Here is a 19602-nt window from a genome sequence, read left to right on the forward strand (position 1 = left end):
CGGTCTGATGCTTGACTTAACCAAATAAAATCCCTTTTGTTCGGTACGAGTCTTGTGTCTGAGGGGTTCTTTCTACACCATCAACTCATCACCTATCATTCATAAGAAGAAGGAAGCCTGAATAAAACGACATCTGCTCTCTGCCTCTGATCCATGCACTTGGTGTCCGATGGACACGAGGTGTGATATAGGGAGGGGGGGGAGAGTAGAAGAACTGATCTAATTACGGTTGATGGTGAAAGTGATGATTGTTCTGCAGGAAGAAAGGAAATTGAGGAGAGAGACAAAGGAGACGGAGTGGGGGATTTGGAAGCATCATCATCATCATCACTACAACTATCATAAAAGTTATTATTAAGATAATTAAAACTGGGTTATTCTTTATTAATTTACTTTAATTATCTTTATATGTACACTTTTAACAATCAACATTTAATATAATGAGTCAATCAGAACAATCAGTTCTGGGCAACTTACTCTTACAAAGAAGTGTTATTAGCTCCATATCACTCCTTTAATATCACTTCAAGTTAGTAAGGTACATTAGTTGTTATTATATTACTTTTGTAAATGACGCACAATAAGGTTTCTTTAACTAAATCAATTTTATTTATAAAAAAATAACAAAAAATAACTATATTTGTGCAGTAATTTAAAACAAATACCAGTGTAATTACTATTTATTTACCAAACATCCAATATTTATCTTGGATTCAAAGTGCAATTTGAATGACGGACTGAATTATAATTTGAGAGTCAATAAACAAAAGTGTGTATTTATTGTTCCCTCCTATTCCCTCCTTTCTCTTCTTAAATCATTCATCTTATGTGACTTATACGAGTTAAATTAAAAGAATCTGACTGATGCGCATGATTATGCCAATCGCCACATCCTGCCCTTTCCCCCTTCTTCTCCTCCTCCCCCATCTGAACACCTCCTACTCTCACTTCCTTGTCCCAGCCAACCGGGAGTGCGCTCGCTGCTGGAATAAATTAAATTGCAGCTCCACTGTGCAGGAGGGAGGGAGAGAGAGAGATAGAGAGAGAGAGAGAGAGGGAGAGAGATCCGCGAATGCCATTCACACGTTCCGTGCGCTGGGAGTCCAGTGCGCCCTGCCTGCGCTCTGAGCGCGTCTCTCCAATCAAGAGCAGATGTATGAGTGAGAGGACGGCAGCTGGAGAATGCTCCTCCCGCATGTGAGGTTTTCATTCGGTCCGTGTGCGTTCACCGCGAATTCCAAGGTCCAATGATGCACTTCAAACGTTAGTCTACATGGAGGTTTTTGACGTGCGCTCCAGAAATATCGAGTCGGCTGCCACTCATTCCGTTGGATTGGACTTACAGTACAACACTGCGCGTCATCGTAGGCTGGAAATATGCCACAGTGAGAGAGAAGAGGAGAAGAGTGCGCTCTGAGGAGGTTGGATGTCAAATTCGGTTTTGCTGAAGCTCCGATGCCACTAATTCTGCATGGGTCAAAGTCCTTAACGAGAAAAGTCGTTTTCCCAATGCCGTCCCATCTGTGCGCCGAGCCGCATCCAACTTCATGGTGCTATCTGGAAATCTTGCAGAGACCTGTCCCCACCATTGACGGATCACAATACTTAGAGAATACGGTAAAAATCAACAGCTTAATTTATAAAAAAAAAAAAAAAACAATAAAAATGGAGAAGAAAATGACTATACGAACATTTTGTACTTAGCCTTGTACAGCATCCTAAATAATAGTGGATAAATAATGCATTTGTGTTTAATCTACTGTATGATAAATTCACTGTAGATAGTGGACTAGTGCCCCATTGCCATGCTTTCTGACCCAGCAACACCACTCACAGCCCAAGCAAAATTACTTCATATTCTCCAGTATCTCCCCATCTGCTCCAACTCTTCTCCCTCTTCTTCCACTCCTTCCACCTCTCAGCAGGACTCATCCAGAGTGCAGGAGAATGAGGAGTCACCGGGGCCGGGGGAAGCAGCATGAGTGGCCCGTGCATCTCCATCATTATTAGACTGACGGCTCTCATGTTTCTATGGAAGTGGTTAACACTAAGCCTGCTCCAGAGCTGGGTATCAGTAGGGGCAGCCGACCGCACTGGGGCTGGCTTCAGTGGCTCTACCGGGCCCCTTGGCTGGCTCCTGTCGGACAAGGGTCCTTTTCAGCGCTCACAGGAGTTTGTTGATTTCACAGACCGCTACCAGCTCGGGTTCAACACCAAGTACAAGATATACAGGTGAGCGACGGTGGACAGCAGGGTCTCGCATGCATGACGTGAGAAATGTTGAGATATGAAATCTGAGATCGATCGGAGAAAGTCTGATGGAATTGAGGCTCTGATTCTTGTGGTGCTTTGCTTTGTGAAAAAACAACAACAACAAAAACTGGATGTTTTAGTAGAGTAAAGGCAAGAGCTCATATAATATCTTCAGACTGTTAGAGATACATATTTAGTTGGTGGCAAACTGTGGGGATGAGCAGTGAGAAGATTACTTAGCGGAGTTTTGCATGCAAATGAAAGCTCTGCATGCAATCTGCACAGATGTAAGCTTCCTTGGGGTGCAACCGCCTGCTTCCTCTCTCTTTTTTTGTGGGCAGCCGAGACATATGGTCTGAATACGATACAAATCCACGGATTGCTGAATATCAGTGGAAACTCAAAGTGAAGGTACCGCAGGAGGGTTTGAGCAAAGCAGCGGGAAGTAACAGATATCTGACTGAGCCAGTTGATGTGTGACAGTGGGAAGCAAGAAGGGTTTCAGAAGTGTGTGGTATGATGTATAGTGGGTTTTTGCTTAGAAGCAGCAGGGTATTGTTTAAAAAGCTCGCTACAATGACATGCTTTTTTTTTCTGTTTTTTTTTTTCCTTTCTTTTGTTTACACGAAAGGGGAAATAAAGCCGCATTTCAGCAAACACACTTCCACGAATGCTCAGCAGAAACTGTTTGTCGGATATATTTTTATAAAATGCTTTAAAATATGCACACATTTTGCTTTTAAGAAGTGTTTTTATACCTAAAAATCTTGAATTGGGAATTGAAAAAATCTGAAAAGGGGTAGTTTTGATCTCACTAAAATGTATCTTGCATACAAAGTGAATGCAACGATTCATGCAGACGTGGAAGCAGTAGTGCAACCCTCGACAGTAAATGAGATGCTTCATTTGTTAGCAGTCTGTGTGTGTGTGTGTGTGTGTGTGTGTGGGAGTGGGAGCGTGTTTGGTTTAAAAAAAATGCCGCTGATGCATTTGCAGTAACTCATAAAATTCTTGGTGGTGGAGGTTCACAATATAGTCAGACAGCATCACACACACACACAGATTATAGAAGTGTGAGGGCAATATCTCAATCTGTTAGGGCTTTATCATGTGTGATATACAAATTGTCTGCACGCTCTCACACACACACAATGGTGCACAACAATACACAATCATTTCAGAGACGTGCCGCTTCAGACTGATCCAAGCACATACCTCCCATTATGGCACCATATGTCTGAGTGTGCATTATACTCTTATGTGCGTGTATGTGAGATGCTGTCTTACAGTGGGGGAGTGGGGGGGTGGGGGGTATTATATGTTGGCCATTTGCCAGGTAAGTGTTTTGATTTTCCGTTGCTGTCGGAGCACCCACAGCTGTGCATTGCAGGAGCTGATGCCAGCTGAACAGAGGTTTGACTGACACTGGCATTTAGCTGCTGACAGGGTGACAATGCCAGGCAAAGATAGAGAATGTTGCGCTATTGGCATACCCTCATCCATCACTTCCTCCTTCCCTTGCTCTCTGTTGGCCTCTTCTTTTCATCTCTCAGGATGTCTCCATACCTTGTTTTTTCCTCCCCTCTCCTTTTTTTTTTTAAAATTGTCACTCTGCCTTATGAATGCCGATCGAGTGGACGGTTGCACACACGGTAAACTCACCAGTTTTACTCGTTGTTTGAACACTTTATTTTCCAACACTACAGCTCTGAGCCTCTTTAGCATTCAGTAACCTACAGTATGACTAAGATTGACCCCAATCAGCAAATATCGGGATACGCAAGGTTGATGTTGTATCCTGCTTCCCCCTCGAGGTACAGTGACCTTTTCAATTTCCCCTGAAGAGTGAACGTAAGTTGGCTAATTAGAACAAAAAAAACAAAAATACAATAGAAGCTCAGGTGAATAGTTAAAATATCTGCCTATTAAAAAGTGGAATTGCAATCCTGTATTGTAATTGGCTTCGCCTTGGCTTGGAAAACAACCATATTTTCTATTTTTTTTTTTTCTTTTCTTTCCTATTAAACAACAGCTGTCCATGGCTGAGCTGTCAAGGATGCGAGTTAAATGAGAACTGAAGAAATCACAACTGCCTTCAAACTGCAACGGCTTGTGCAGTTACTTTCTTAACATTTTTACGCCCCAAAAGAGACAGAAATATAATCTTCGAGTCATTTGCATTGTCAAGCAGCAGTGTTGTGCTTCTCGGAGACATGTCACACCTCTCTCAGCATCAGTTACAGGCTCATTATTGCCTCCTTGGATCGTCACTGTATTGTATTGTGGTCCTTAGATCCAAAGGACAAAGCCCTGCATTGTACCGCGGATGGAACTTGGTCCTCACATGTATGCTGTATCACCAGCTGTACAAGCACCCGCAGAGAAAGAAATTAGTTTTAATTAACCACCAGGTTAAAAGAGGGTTAAATATGAACATTAAAAATCTCACCTCTGTCTCCGCTCTATTTCCACATCTATCTCATAATTTTACTCTTTTCTCTATACTCCCACTCACCATCGCTCCCTCCCGTACTCCCTTGTCGAATGATCTCAAAACAATTGCTCTCCCTCACTCATAAATATTCTCCAGAGCTCAGCTGGCCTTTCCCATACGGGGGCAGGAACGCGGAGCCGGGGCTCGAGGAGAAGAAGGGGCATGAGGGTTTTATCTCCCTCTGCTGGTTGGACTTTGCACCAGAACACCCCATAGAGATTTAGTAAATGAACTACGTTTGTAAAATAAGTATGTATTTGTGTTGGTTTTGTGTATGGAGAGAAAAAGAGAGTGAATATTCAGGGTAGATGTGTTTAATTCGATGTGCCGTCTTTGCTTGCCCAAATAAAGAGCCACCTCTGCAGCAGTGGAAGTTGAAGTTATCTAAAATGTTAAAAAAAAACATGTAAAACAGAGAGAGAGGGGAAGATGTTCGTACTGCAAAGCATCTGGCAAAAAGTGGTTTACTGCTGTCAAGGTCTAGGCAAATACAAAAATGGAATTTAATGGATTCCATGGATTCAGAAGCACAGAATGAAAGGGTTTAAGCAAAGAGGTAAACCGTTTCCCTGCTTCCATTTTGAATTGAATGTCAGCTGCTTGCGCCTTTTTCTCGTCCAGCAGTCACACCTTTGGATACGTAATTAGCATTTCTTTATGAACTGCTCTTCCTCTTCGCACTGATAGCATGCAATCAAATTAGGGATGTTTCTTTTCTTTTCTTTTTGTCTGTTGTTGCTGTTATTAGCACATCAGAGTTGGAAATGAGTGTAAAAGTGTGGTGGGGAAAAAAAGGTTCATTTAATAATTTAGAGGCTGGTTGTGTTTCGAAGGCATTTCTGCGAACGGTGGAAGCTCTCGCTCCATGTTTCCTTTTGTGTAGCCCGAGCCATATCCACAGACACTAGCATATTACTCAAAATGTCAGCTCCTCCTTTATTCTTCTTCATGGACCATAACTTTTGTATCACGCCTCATCTCCCATGTTTTCTCCCCTCTTCTCTCCTGTCGGCTGACCGGCCTATTACATTGACTGCATTTGATAGAAGGAGTCGTGCCTCGTAATTATGGAGTGATTAGTGTTTCAATTATATACAAACATGTTTGTGGAGATGATGGGGTGCAGAGGCGCGACACTACAATACCTGCACCGTGTAATCATGCCATTTTGATTTGAAAGAAGCCGAGGCCTTTTGTGCTTCACCTGTCTCCTGTTCATGGCGACGCCGGTGTGTTTTGAAATGCTTTAGATGACAAATACATTTAAAAGAGATTATAAAATGGGATGCAGTGAATGAGGTATACGACGGGCATAAAGAATGAAGAGGGAAGAAGAAAACATGAAGGGATGCGCCACAATACAGTGCGAGAAAATACAATACTCGACTTTTGGTTGTTTGTTTGTTTTCCAACAATTTTGCAATGAAAAAAATCCCAGAATTAGGCATCAGCAGACATTTTAACTGACTTATTCAAGAACGTAAATACATGCCTTTATGCTGCCTCGAGAGTGTTGCCTTTGCTTCACTGTGCACTGCTCATATGATTACATATCAGTCAGTGCCAGTAACGTACGAAGAATATTAATGTGCTTGTAAAGGCAGGGAAAAAAAAAGGCAGCAATCCAGTAAATATAGCTCTAAACATTGCAGGATGTAAATTATTGTTGAAGATGACTCCATGAATCTCAGTGACTACTTGCTTATCTTATTTGTTCAAAGGGGAGCTGGAAACTAATTGGTTTTGCTTAAATAAACAACATCATTGGTTACGTGTTTAAAAGACATTTAGCAGCCTGGACCTAAATGTCCATGGACCTCAAAGTCAAGACATGACATTGTTAAAGCACCATCATCCACCCATAAAGATGGCGGCCGAGGTCCCTACCGTCAACCTTCTTTACTTCACCAGTCCTTAGCTTTAAGCAAGTTTGTGCCTTTAACTTCCATATTAATCAAGTTGTAATGGCTATGGAAAAAAAGCCCAAAAAGCAGACAAACAGTGCTGTCCTGGTGAGGAGGCCGGATCAATACAACAAATTGATAAACTACTCATTTTGTTGTTCAGTTTGGAGGACTTGTAGGAAAGATTGGCCTAATTGTTGGTGATGAGATGGAACGAGACGTGAAATATGGTCTCGTTGTTCAGTGGAAGTCGAAACAGGATTTATTTGGGAAAAAAAAAAAAAGTGCGAAAGAATAATAGTCACAGGACCTCGGCTGGGCATCAAACATTTATTGCTCTGACTCAGTTGCTTATTGGAAAATAGCTCGTCATTTGGTACCACATTCTGACACCTGAGAGCCAATAAGCATGTTGCACTTTGCTTTACCAATAGCCTCCATTGCCATTAATAGGCTTTGCAATATAATATCAGAGAAACAGGAATACAGGAAATAACAATAAAGATGGGAGTTGCATGCATTTTTTTTTTTTTCTTTTCTTTCAAGAACACTTTCATCATTAATTTATTCATTTGTCCACCATTCATCTCTTGGAAAAGGCTAGTTTACAGATTCAAATATGTTTAGGTGTTACAGAAATGAGCCGGGGACATGATATTATGCACAGATTTGCTCTTTCCATGACTTATTTTGTGATTTGGGTCACAATAGTTTGTCATCTTTAAAAAGTGGGTCCCCATATAAGTAGTTTGGGAAACACCGTAATATGCAATCTCCGAGCCCATCATCCTTTTTCTGACTACAAATAAGCCTCTGCGGGCAACGGGCAGTATGTCTGAGTGTCTTTCTGTTTTATTTTTCTTTGCTGCACTTTGTGTGCAGTCCGTCTAGCGATGTGAGATGCAAGAAAGAGCTGAGAGACGACATCTATGAATGTATTGTGTAAGATTTGAGCTACTTTCCTTCATCAGCTATTTGCATGTGAATAACGATAATTCAAAGTCCACATGGATTGTTTGGCTACTCATACTGTAGGTTTGAAGAGATTACAGAACCAATAACACAGTAACATACAGAGCTTACTTTTAAACATCTTCCACTAGAATTCCCAGTTTTAAATTATACAGTACATTATTAATATTTATACATACCAGTCGTAGTAAGACATGTATTTATTCGATGCGGGCTAAAAATACAGTTACTGGCCACTTTTTTTTTTAGTGTCCACCTGTTCAACTACTCATTCACACAAATGTAGAAATAGCCAGTGGCAGCAAAGGTGATTTGAATGTGGCTTGGTTGTTGATGCCAGATGGTCAGCAGGTCTGAGTATTTCAGAAACTGCTGCTACTGGGATTTCCGTGCCTGATCTATCGGGTTTAAGGAGAATATATCCAGTGAGCAGCAGTTCTCTGGGCGAAAATGCCTTGTTTGTGCTAGAGGTCAGAGGAAAATGGCCAGACTGGCTTGAAATGATAGAAATGCAACAGTAACTTAAGTAAGTAACCACTCATCACAAATGAGCTATGAAGGTGAAACTATAGGGGCCACTCCTGCCACTTTTAATGAGGCTGTGGGTGTAGAGTTCTACTATATTGTGCCATTTATTTTATTTTTTTAAATCTGGTACAAGGGATATTATAAAACTGTGGTCTGTGCTTTTTTTAAGGGTATATAAAATATAAAACATGTTTTGGTATAATGACAGTGAAAACGATAGCTGCGGTAAATTCCTGAGGCTATTTCTTTAAATTCCAAACACATTCCTACACGTCTCCTCTGCATCTCCACTCTCCTGACAAACAACGCGCAACCAAAGGAAATCTGACCTTGTGGTACAGTGTTGCAGTTTAGTTGCTTGTTGGGGCCGTTCATCCTCATCGCGATTGTCTTGTCTGTTTACAATCAATATTTTTTTGTGTGTGGGAAATATTATGGTAAATATTTTGCTGGCAGAGCAGACCAAGATAGAGCAGAGGAGCGGAATGAGATAGAGTCTCCATCAAGACACCCGCTTCTCTCATGCATGAATGCCTGAGCAGCCTGTGCTCGGAGAGAACTGTGGCGGAGAGACGAGTCTCTCTCGCGTCCTCCAGTCAGAGGTTGAATGTGTCTCGGGGACAGAAGCGGAACAGCGGCCTCCTCCTCCTGATCACCACCAGCAAAAAGCAGTGAGGAGGACTTCATCCAACGCAGAGCTTATGGCTTCTGACAAGTGTGTGAAGGGGGAGGTGTCAGGGTCAGGAGTCCATGGAAGAAGTGTTTATGAAAGAGAGATTCTGCATGCAGCACGCAGACACATCCTGTTTGGATGGACAAAGAAGACAAAAAAAAAACATAAAACACATCCCATTGCCCACCAGTGAAAGACTTAATCTCAAATCTAAAGTGCAAGAGCAAATGGAACCAGGAAAACAACACATGTTCTCATGCATCATGTCATTTTTGTTCTGCGATCGTATCTGAAGCTAAATTAAACAAATAGTCGGTTAGCAGTACATGACATGACAGGACATGTTAGCAGTAGCAAGCGAGATGCTCAGAAGCAAACTGCAGCTCAAGACTTGATGAACATTGCAACTGTTGTGGTGTGTTTGAGGGCAACTAGAAGTGTTGTAGTGCTGTGATGCGGTGCGCTGTTATGAGGACATCCTTGTGTGTTTTAATGCTATTATTATGTTGCAGCATTATGAGGGAAAAAAAAAAACTATGACCATCTGCCTGTATCATGTCCCTATCTGCCTAAACCTAACCATGTTACTCAATGAGGCCTTAACCTTGCAACATTCACAGTTCTGGTAAGCCCTCGCCAAACAAGCAGCTTTCATGTTAAATAAATTACATTTAGGGTACAGAAACATGAGGTCACACATATTTGTTGTTTGCAGAAATGTGCATCCTGGCGATTTGGTTGCCTGTCTACAGTTTCTTGCCACCGTTATGTAATGCGTTAATTGAAAGGATTTTTAATTATAAAAATAACAACTAGATTAGACAATGATGTGTCTCACATCCACGTTTGGCCAATGTAGTATTATTGTTGTCCTCTCTACTGTACATATTGGTTTACATGTCTGAATTTAATACAAACATTGTGTCCAAACATCAAAAATAAGAGCCAGGTGAAGGAAATACAATGTCATTGGCTGGATAAGTGTTTAGTAACTATAGAATTCAAGAAAGTCAGTGCTTGTGTGTGTTTGACAGTGGATGGATCATATAATACATACTGTATGTGGTGATTGCATCAAGTGCAGCTGCAGTGTTAGATTAGCCAGTGCAGGTGCCACATATAGCACCTGTGTCGTGAAGAGCAGGATTTGAAGTATAGCAGGTGATTCGCTCGTCTTCTGTTCCATTTCTATGTTGCTTATTTGTGAGCTTGAGTGTGTCTGCATTGTGCGAGTTTAAAGCCTGTGCATGCCCAAGTGTGTACACGGTGTGATTCCGTTCCGTATTTTGTGTGGGAAGGAAAGTGTCTCGTCAACAGTGTTATGACAAATTGCAGTACAAAGGAGATCAGCGGTCATGATGTCAGCAGAACCTGCTGCAAATGATGTGCCCTCTCTTTCTTCCTCTTTTGTTTTCTACTATTACCAGTGGAGCAATAATATTAATGGAAGGCAGAAATCAATAAGGCAATTACTTTGTAAAACAAAGCTTTCCCTCCCAAACTGTTATTGGTGATTTTCGTATTTTACAGCCGAATGGTGAAAGTCTTTGTCGAGATGGCAAAAAGAGTAACAGAAGCGAGAGTCACAATTCTTTATAAACGGGCTCATTTAAAATGTTGTAAAGTAGCAAAAAGGATTTTGATTTGAAAATGTTCAGTTTCAGTCAAGACAGCATTAAATTCAGTCAGAGATGTGAGAGCCCATTCATAATACCTTTAGAGAGCACTTTAAGAGAGCTCTCAAGGAGTGAATAAGAAGATGATTCCTCTCACACTAAAGACACATTAGCTTATAATAGTATATATTTATAGATTTCTGCATATTATTACTCTTAGTCACTCTTAGATGAGAGGCATCACTCATCTGTGATGCCTCTCCTCTACCGCCGAACTTCTAAGTTAACTCGTGTCTCTGCATATTTATTTGTTAGTTCATCATCAATGGCAAAGAACCACAGACACTTCTAAATGGTGCTTTTCAGAGACGTTGGCACCTAAGGGTTATATTCAGGCTGACAATTCGGGTCCCAAGTGGGTTTGCCCATTGTTTCCATAGTGATGCCACCTGTGTTTGCACACTTCAAACCCACGTCCAGTGGTCAAATTATGCAGGTCCACTATGGTATTAGTAAAATGGGCCCCAGATGGGAAACCCATGGACCAACACAGGTGGGACCACCATGGAAACCATAAACCCGAATATAACCCTTATGGGGCCACATGGACATAGCTGGGATATTAACCAGTGCTATTGGTTGCTGAGCAGCACCATGTAGATATGAGGGTTGAATAAGAAGCTTAAGTAAATTTTGCTGGATGATGCAAACATTAGAAGGTCTGTGTGCTTCTAGGCTGTACATTTTAAAACAGGTTTTTAATGTTCAAGTGTGAACTTTCCCCGCACGCTTAGACGGATATTTTATCACACTGGACAAACACTGGGATGTGGTCTCAAAAACACAACTCAACAACAGTCTCAGTGTGAAGAAAACATGAACACTTGTTTCTGGTCTTGAACAAAAACAGTTTTCCAACAGCACAAGATACAAAAGCACAAAATACAAAAGAGGTCAAAAGCGACTAGTATCTAATCTTGAGATAAGGGCAAGGACACTTACTGGTGCAGGCTAAATACACAGGTGGAGGTATAATGATAAACAGGTGAAACACATCAGGGCGGGGCAGGTAATCACAGAGGAGGGAAACTTTACAGGAAGCAGACTCTGAAACGAGAGGCAGTGGTCATTATTTCAAAATAAAACAGGAAACAGGACACAAGACTACTCAGGATGTTACATATTTGAATCTCACATACAAAGTGATTTATATTCAGAGTTATAACATGGGGAGGATGATTGGGGCAGCGATGATGGGGCTGTGGCAGTGGCGGCAGCAAATGAGTGTATCAGCACAGTAATTAGTGTAAAATGTCAGGTTTTATGCGACACTGTGCACCTGCACAAATATAAATGGATGATACCACTTAGGCAGCAGAGCAGCTGATGAATGTGCCGCTAATGGTAAAACATGGATCATATAGCTGATGCCAATCAGCTAGTTCAGTGTGTGTCATTAATTTAACTTATTTAAACTTTTATCAGCTCAGACTTACATAGTCATTTGATAAATCAAGTGTGGAAACCAAAGCTCACTTGACAAATGTTGCCCCGATTTATCGATGCTTGGGTATAGAGTGCAGGCCGGGCAATTTATTTCTGACCAAACCTGATCCAACCAAGGCCCCAGAAACAGTAACTAGACCAGGATCCTGACATTACCATGTACGGCTGGAAATACAGATAGCTCCAGCACTGAGAGCACGCGTCAGTTCTGTTGATTTTCAATCTACATTTACTTGCGATTTGCTCACAGATGCTTGTGACCAAACCAACTTTACTTTTTTTTTTTTTTGTCCAAACTCTGACACACATTATTTCATCCAAACTAGCCGACCAAGTATAATATATCAAATTAAAATAAATAAATTAAGTTTTATTTGAGAGTGTCAAGACAGCACAATTCCTGATATTTCACTAACAGAGTGTCACGTGTTTGTTGGATATTATTCGGAGAAAAGACAAAAAAGTTTATTCACTTTATTGCAAAGAGCTCGGGTGAGAAGAGAGATGGGGCTCCCAAGCAATGCCACTGTGGGGTTGCTAGGCAACTGGGAAGACTCTTGAATAATGGTGACTCAATTCTGGTCCTGTATAGTTTGACTTAGGGCCAGTTTCTAGTACGTGATGAACATTATTTTGGACCAATAACACGGAGAGTTTATTTAGGATGCTAAAACAGGGAAAGAAGGACACACGTTGGCAGTCAGATTATTGTGGTATAAAAGTCTATATATGAAGTACATATAACAGCTATTCTGCGTTATATTGTGCCAATCTGTTCTCCTGGAGTGTTAGAGTGTCAGCGACTACAGACCTGCACGGTAATTAAGCATCTGAAATTTACCTGAGGAACACTCACAAGTATCAAAGGTAAAATTAGACGTAGACATGAGCACGGAACAGTGTGTGGCCTTGTTTATAGCACCTCTCAGCAGGTTAAATGTGTTTTTTTTTACAAATAAATCATGTGATGTCTGTTTGATGTTGAGAAACTGTTGGGTGTATCTTCGTGAATCATTCACAACTAGCTGTTAGCTACATCATTACGCCTTCAGTATTCGTGTGTTTCTCCACCGCAGCTGGCCAACTAAAAGACACACAAAAGTCTCAAACTCCCATTTGACTCCAGCCCTCCTTTTGTTGAGCCCTCACTCGTATAGCTCCATTTACAGAATTGATGTGTTCACATATGAAGAGGCCTTTGAAGGAGGAGGAAAAAAAAAAAATGTGTGCAATGCAATTGGTATGCACAGAATTCCTTTTGATGTCTCTCAAATGAAAAGCCTCTTTGTGGGCACTGTAATTCCCAATTTCAAAAATAATTTCTCCTTTTCTAATGGTCTATACATATTAAGAAGGATCAATGTCACTTCAGATTAAACTAAACTAAAAAAAAAAAAAAAGGACAAACTGTAAAGAACTAAAACTGCAGCACTGGGAACTGGTTGTGGTTTGCTTGTATAGGTCGTCCAAATAAATGGAATTTGGTGTAACTTACTGAATGAAGCATGAAGGACTTTTCTCCCATTTTGCACGATTCTCTTTGGGGAGATCCTTGAAATAACTTTGAGTCCACATCAACCAAGTGTTTTGCGCAGCGGGTTATTTCGGTATCTGGGGTAACCCAGCTACAAAACACAACAATTTGTTCTCGCTCAGGCATTATTAATGATGTGCAAATGTTTGTCTATCACTGTAAGGTAAATGCAGTTTGTTTTCCTTTTATTAAATATCTAATTACATTTTATGAGTTTCTCCCATGCAATGTCATTATCATTTTCTCTCTTTTTTTCCTGTTTATTTTATGTAATTGAATATAAACCTCCCAGAGATTTGATTATAGTTTTTAAATTGAAAGAACCTGGAGCTTGATATGTTGTGGCCACTTCTACATTTCTCAGCTAAAAAAAACACAAGAAATAATATATACCTATAATGCAGCCTACATTTTTTCAGTCAAGTCAAAAAAACAAAAACAAAAAGACATTGTTTTGCTGACAATATCGACCCTCACAATCATAGCAAACCATAATTAACCTTTGTTGTTTGTCTGTTTTCTTATTTACATATTCACAGCTCGCCCTTAAGGTAAAGGCAAAGCTTATGTGAAGCATGAAATAGGATGGAGGAAGATTCATTTTCATATTCATACAAAAAAGAAAGCACTTAAAATATATAGTGAATGCGATTCAATTGGCATTTAAGTCCCGCTTGAGAACTGCAAACATAATATGTTTGTATCACCAAGTTTGCGTGTAGATCAATTGTGGATCAAAATTCTGATGCATAATCAAAGTCAAGTGTGATCTGAATTAAGACTGCATTAGGTCAGTGTAACTTATTAAGTCAAATATTATTTTTTTAAACTACTGATTTAGTTTAATATGTATATTAAATACAGAGAAATAAAAGAGTAAAAGGTCTGACATTCCTCACTTTATCGTGCCTGTCAATATTTATGCATTTTCTTTATATATCACAGTCTTAATCCACGGTTTTGATGTGCGGAGCAATGATCTGGACCCAACTGCTGCAGAGTCATTATCACGTGTGGGTAACACAGCGAGAAGAAAACTGTATTTAGTGGAAATCATTACCCTGACAGAAACGGCATATGAATCCAAATGTTTCGAGCGCCCACAAAGTCAAGTCTTTTCTTATTTTCCTCGTTTTGTCTTTCCTTCTGTTCTTCCTCATGTGACATTCAGACATCATGTGTTATGATGTGTGAAAGTTGCACCAACGAGAATAAGAGACGATAACCTTTATTTTAGTAATCGCATATAAATCAATCCAGATGCCTTCTTTTAAAAAAAAGGCGACAGGCAGTTTCAGTGTTACTTATTGAATGACATGATGTACTTTGCAACAGTCACAGCTCTATTCATCATCAGATCCAGACATATTTTTTAACTGACTATTGTGCTTTTTTTGAGCAGTTTCAAGGTTAGTGTAAAACTTGGGTTTTAACTACTTTAAAACCCAAGTTTTATTCAATTGTATGGACAATTGAATAAAAAAAAAAACATTCTGATTCAAAATGTGCAGAGCTGACCTTGCTCCTTATATAAATATAAAAGGTTAAATCTGGGCTAAGGAAAAAACAATCAGGTGACAGTATAGTTATAAGTGGGCCTTTGATTAAAGTGGGGTCAGGCTTTCACTCTGTGGACAGCCTTTATTTAGAAGGTCTGCAGTCCCCAAAGTATTTTTTTCCAAAAAGAATAATGACATTGAGGTTGATCCAAACAATAGTGCAAGTGGGCCAATGTTGACATCGTACAACACAACTTAAAATACTGTAAAATACAGATCTGTATTTGTGACTTGACCTTGCAACAAATAATCAAATGTGCAAAATGTTATTGATAGTTCAGAATGAAAACCACATTAAAACAAATTACCTAGTTTAATGCCGTGGCTGATTGGTGTGAACAAATAAAGAAATACTGGGAGATAATGGAAAGCAACTTTTACGAGGCTATGGTACTAAAACACACTTTTTTTTCTTCTTTTTTTTTTTAAACTAATTCACAAATATGAGTGTTTTGTTGTGGAAAGGCAGTTTTTGTTTTCCCAGACTGCTGCTAATAAAATACATTTATTGTCAATGTGAGGACATTTCATTTTCTTACCATACTCCCCAAATTAAAATATCTCACAAGACAAGCAGCAGCAGCAAACTAACTCCACTAACCTGCTCAGCGACATCGTGAACTGATTGAACAAAATCTGCATTGCTTTGCTCAGTGGCGTGTTTCAACTGCATCAGCAGCTTATTCGCTGGGCTGACTCCCTGATTTGTTATGTCGGGCACCGAGTAGTGCCCTCAGGCTGCCTGTATGCTGTGATGGATCTGAGACACCCAAGCCATGATGGACAGGTTGCAGGGTACGACTCTACCTCGCTCTGATAGCTGCCCGTGTAGCTCCTGCAGCCGCTCTCCTCCGGCATTTTGGCCCGCTCACAGGGTGGCTGACAGGTAGACGTGCGGCAAGCCTCTGACTTCACACTGTTATGAGTGAAATAAACCTGCCCTCTGCCTGTATGTGTGTGTAGGACAGTGCAGTCCAGTATCTCACTGAGAAGTGTTAAGGGCGAAATAAACTCACGCTCCACTGTGAAACACAAAATTATTCAACGTGTCTTTGAGTCTGAACTGAAGTCTTAGACTACACATCTGCATACGCCCGTGCTGTATTCCCCAGCTTAGCTGTGGCTCCATTCATAAACGTCCATCAAGCGAGCAGCACAGCAAGGCAGTGTGTCCATCACAGCTAAGCTCTCTCTCTCTCTCCCTCTCTCTCGCTCCCTTTGCTGCTCCCTCCTTCAGCTGGTCCCAACGGACGGAGATAAACACTAATAGCAGCTCGTTATATAGGAATACCAACATGAAATAGGCCATAATGAGCTGCTTTCTGTTGCATATTTTTCCTGGGGGGGGTCATTGTTATTGGTGGAGAATTGATTGGCAGCAGGCCGGCACCGCGAGGGGCTCTGCGATATTCCGGGCAATGGAAGTTGTCGCAGCAAGGGCAGCTTTGTGTGGATGTTCTAGGCTCGGGGTGGTGTGGATTCATGTGTGTGGGCATGTGTCTTTGCACGAGGGAGTTGCTGGGCAGCTGCAGGGTGCTTGGGGTCTGAATATTTGTTTGTTTCCTCGTAAAGACAGTTACCTCTTTCTTTCTTTCTTTCTTTCTTTCTTTTGAGAAAACGGTAACTCCTGAAAAGGCTTGAACTTTAAATCCAGAAAAAGTACGAGAGACACTCCATAAATCACACAAAATGGCTGGTAGGTGTTAGTGTCAGTGTTATCATGTCTAACAGTGCAGGAGCCTGTTTTGTATATCTTGGCATTACTCCGTGTGTTTGTGTAATCTTGTGAAAATGCAATTGTTAAAAGAAATTTGATTTCTTTTAGATAAAACAACCTGACAGTGTTTCTTGCTTGTGCGTTACTTAAAATGACCGCCAAATGACGGTACAGCCGATGAAATAAAATTAGAAATAATAAAACACAAGTGATTGGAAGCCTCTTTCACCTTCAGTAGTTAATCTATGCACAGAGAACTGTAACCTAGCTGCACCTCAGTGGGGCTTTTATTGTATGATTAAATCTGGGCACTCTCTTTATCCCTTTTTCTGACAGCAAGCAGACAACCAGCACGGATAAACCCATTGTTCGTCACCTGCCTGGTGCCAAATGGCAAGCACACAAATTCAATTCAATTACAATTTTCTTTTTATCTATCGCTCTATTGATAATAACATAATGTTAAGGCACTTTATAGAGAGTTTGCCAATATTAGTATAATATTATTACCTAACTAATAAACACTTGCGACAGTGGAAGGAAAAATAATGTGCCAAAGACTCTTGTGGGTGGTTGTGACCAAACCAGAGCTAAAGATGGACTTTCCTTTCATAGCGTGAATCCAAATTAAAAATGCTAACATACTGCTTTGTGAAAAATGAAAACACGTGTTCTTAGGGGAGAAAAGACTTGCTGACATTATCATTTCTAATGTGTCTTGTACTTTTCTTTTGGTATCGCTGCTTAACAATAGGTGTCCAGTGCCTCAGTTTACCCTCTGAATTCAGGACACAAAATTAGAGTGATTTATTAGGACTAATTAAATTGCAGGCTATCGGAGATCTCTTCCCGATGCCATCACTGCATTATCAAGGAGTGTGAATAAGTAGAATATTGCAATTTTACAACATGCAGTAAATTGTCTTTGTGATGTCTTCCATTGTTTTGACCGTAAATAATCTTTTGTACATTTAACAATTTAGCAGCAGCAAGGTGCCACAAAACAGATTTCAGTGGGAAGACAAACTTAACTCAACATTTTTAAGCAGTCCATCTAATGCAGATGAATACGTCAGACGAGATACTTTAGCTCGCATTGCTGCAACTCTTATCCATGCTCAGTTTTACTTATCAATCTGCAAAGCAAGAACACAGTCAAACATTTTATTCATACTCCTTCTCCTGATAGATAAGTCAACCTCATACCCAACTGGGATTGAAAGGTCCTCAATTTCCCCCCTTGCTAGGTTGGGATAGAAGCACGATTATTACCAGTTGCATTTGAATAGAGCTAATCTATGCGTCAAGCAGCAACACTCAGTCTGCACTTGCTAGATAAAGGCAGTCGGCATGCTCCAAGGCCAGGATGAATATCAAATGGCTTCAGATGAACCCTTTTCCCCACAAAATAGACCCTGAAAGCAGCAAAACCCACCATGATGATAGCCCATCACATTGCATCTCCTTAAAAAGAACTCACAAGGTGGGAGAAGATTGTGCTATTATTTAAAATTGGTGGACAAACACAATATTTTTCGCGGTGGTGTGAGGCAGTTCTCCGAGATGGAGGTAGAAGCAGCTTGAGACCATTCATCTTTTAAAAAGAGTGGCTCTGAAAATTCACTTAGAGGTCATGTGGACATCATATTTTACGCTCTGCAAGGAAGGGATCTGAATGTGAGCCTCTTCCCGGGGGGCAAGCTGCGCCCGGAAACCCATGCAATATTTCCCTCCTTTCCAAGAAGAGGAAAACAACTTGATGCATTTATATTGTCACAAATAGAAACGCCTGCAAATAGTTCCCAGATTATTCCCAGAACATGGTTGACAACGACGGGAGCTCATTGTGCTGAACTGCTCTAGGCCCTTGTTTGTACTTGCGGATATGTGGTGTGTCTTCTGCTTACACTGTGTTCGTGTGACATTGCAGGGAGTTTGGCCGCTGGAAGGTGAACAGCTTGGTCCTGGAGAGACAGGAGAACAATGGCTTCTCCTTGCCACTGGATCCCGAGTTCCTCCAGACCATTAGGCAGCTGGGAAGGAGGCCCAGTCTGGGAGCCATCACTGACAACATTATCAGGAAATATGGAACCCACTTCCTGCTCTCTGCAACACTGGGAGGTAAACCACCGACTGTAGCTTTTACTGACCTACCTAAAACACATGAGGGACAGAACAAGTGTGAAAGGGTGAGGTGTCAGGCCTCCAGGTGACCAATGTCCAAAACATGGACAAATGTGTGGCCCTTTAAATCCACTGGTATTTAGATAAAAGCAAAAATAATGCAACCCAAGTTAGGCCACATTCTGACATTTATACCTGCTGTCAACAATAACCCACCCAAAAAAGAAGTTGGGATCAAATTTGAAAAACTTGTGGGTGACTCCCAAGATGTGTAATCAGCTGTAAACAAATTAAATTATATAAAACAAAAATAAAATTATGAAGAGGTTACATAGACAATATGTTTATAATGTATAAATACATATGTATCTGTTATAATATGTGAATACAAACGTGAATAACAAAGTGTAATGGTTTGTGCATTCTCCTCAAAAAGATTAGATGTAGCTAAATCTCAGCTCATCTGTGAAAATGGCATAATTATTGCATGTTGGAGCCGACATTTTGTGATTCAGCATGCAACATCTGTGTGAAAATGTTTTTCATAAATGTCACTGGAGCCTTTTTATTATTGTTATTATTATTATTATTATTATAATTGTTATTTTTATAACAATAGCTGCAAGTTAGCCAGATTCACTGCAAAGCTCCCATGGCTGCATCATCTCCTCCCACCTCCTCCGCTGGCTCTTTTCATCTTTTTTTTTTTTTTCTCTCCTGTG

At 40.6% G+C, this 19602-nt stretch overlaps 1 protein-coding gene across 2 annotated transcripts in view; it reads left to right on the forward strand.

Moving 5' to 3' along the window:
• The first annotated feature begins 1049 nt into the window (after positions 1-1049).
• The window catches only part of brinp3a.1 (bone morphogenetic protein/retinoic acid inducible neural-specific 3a, tandem duplicate 1), a 53435-nt gene continuing 34882 nt past the window's right edge, over positions 1050-19602 (forward strand). The window contains exons 1-3 of one of the 2 annotated variants that reach the window (XM_058639191.1): positions 1050-1617; positions 1923-2232; positions 18687-18877. In XM_058639191.1, coding sequence (XP_058495174.1) covers positions 1979-2232; positions 18687-18877 — 445 coding nt within the window. In that variant the 5' untranslated portion in view covers positions 1050-1617; positions 1923-1978. The remainder of the gene's footprint in view (positions 1618-1922; positions 2233-18686; positions 18878-19602) is intronic. The other variant, XM_058639192.1, reaches the window with a different exon arrangement.

This window comes from Solea solea, chromosome 9 (assembly GCF_958295425.1).
Source record: "Solea solea chromosome 9, fSolSol10.1, whole genome shotgun sequence".
In the NCBI taxonomy this organism is placed as follows: Eukaryota; Metazoa; Chordata; class Actinopteri; order Pleuronectiformes; family Soleidae; genus Solea; species Solea solea.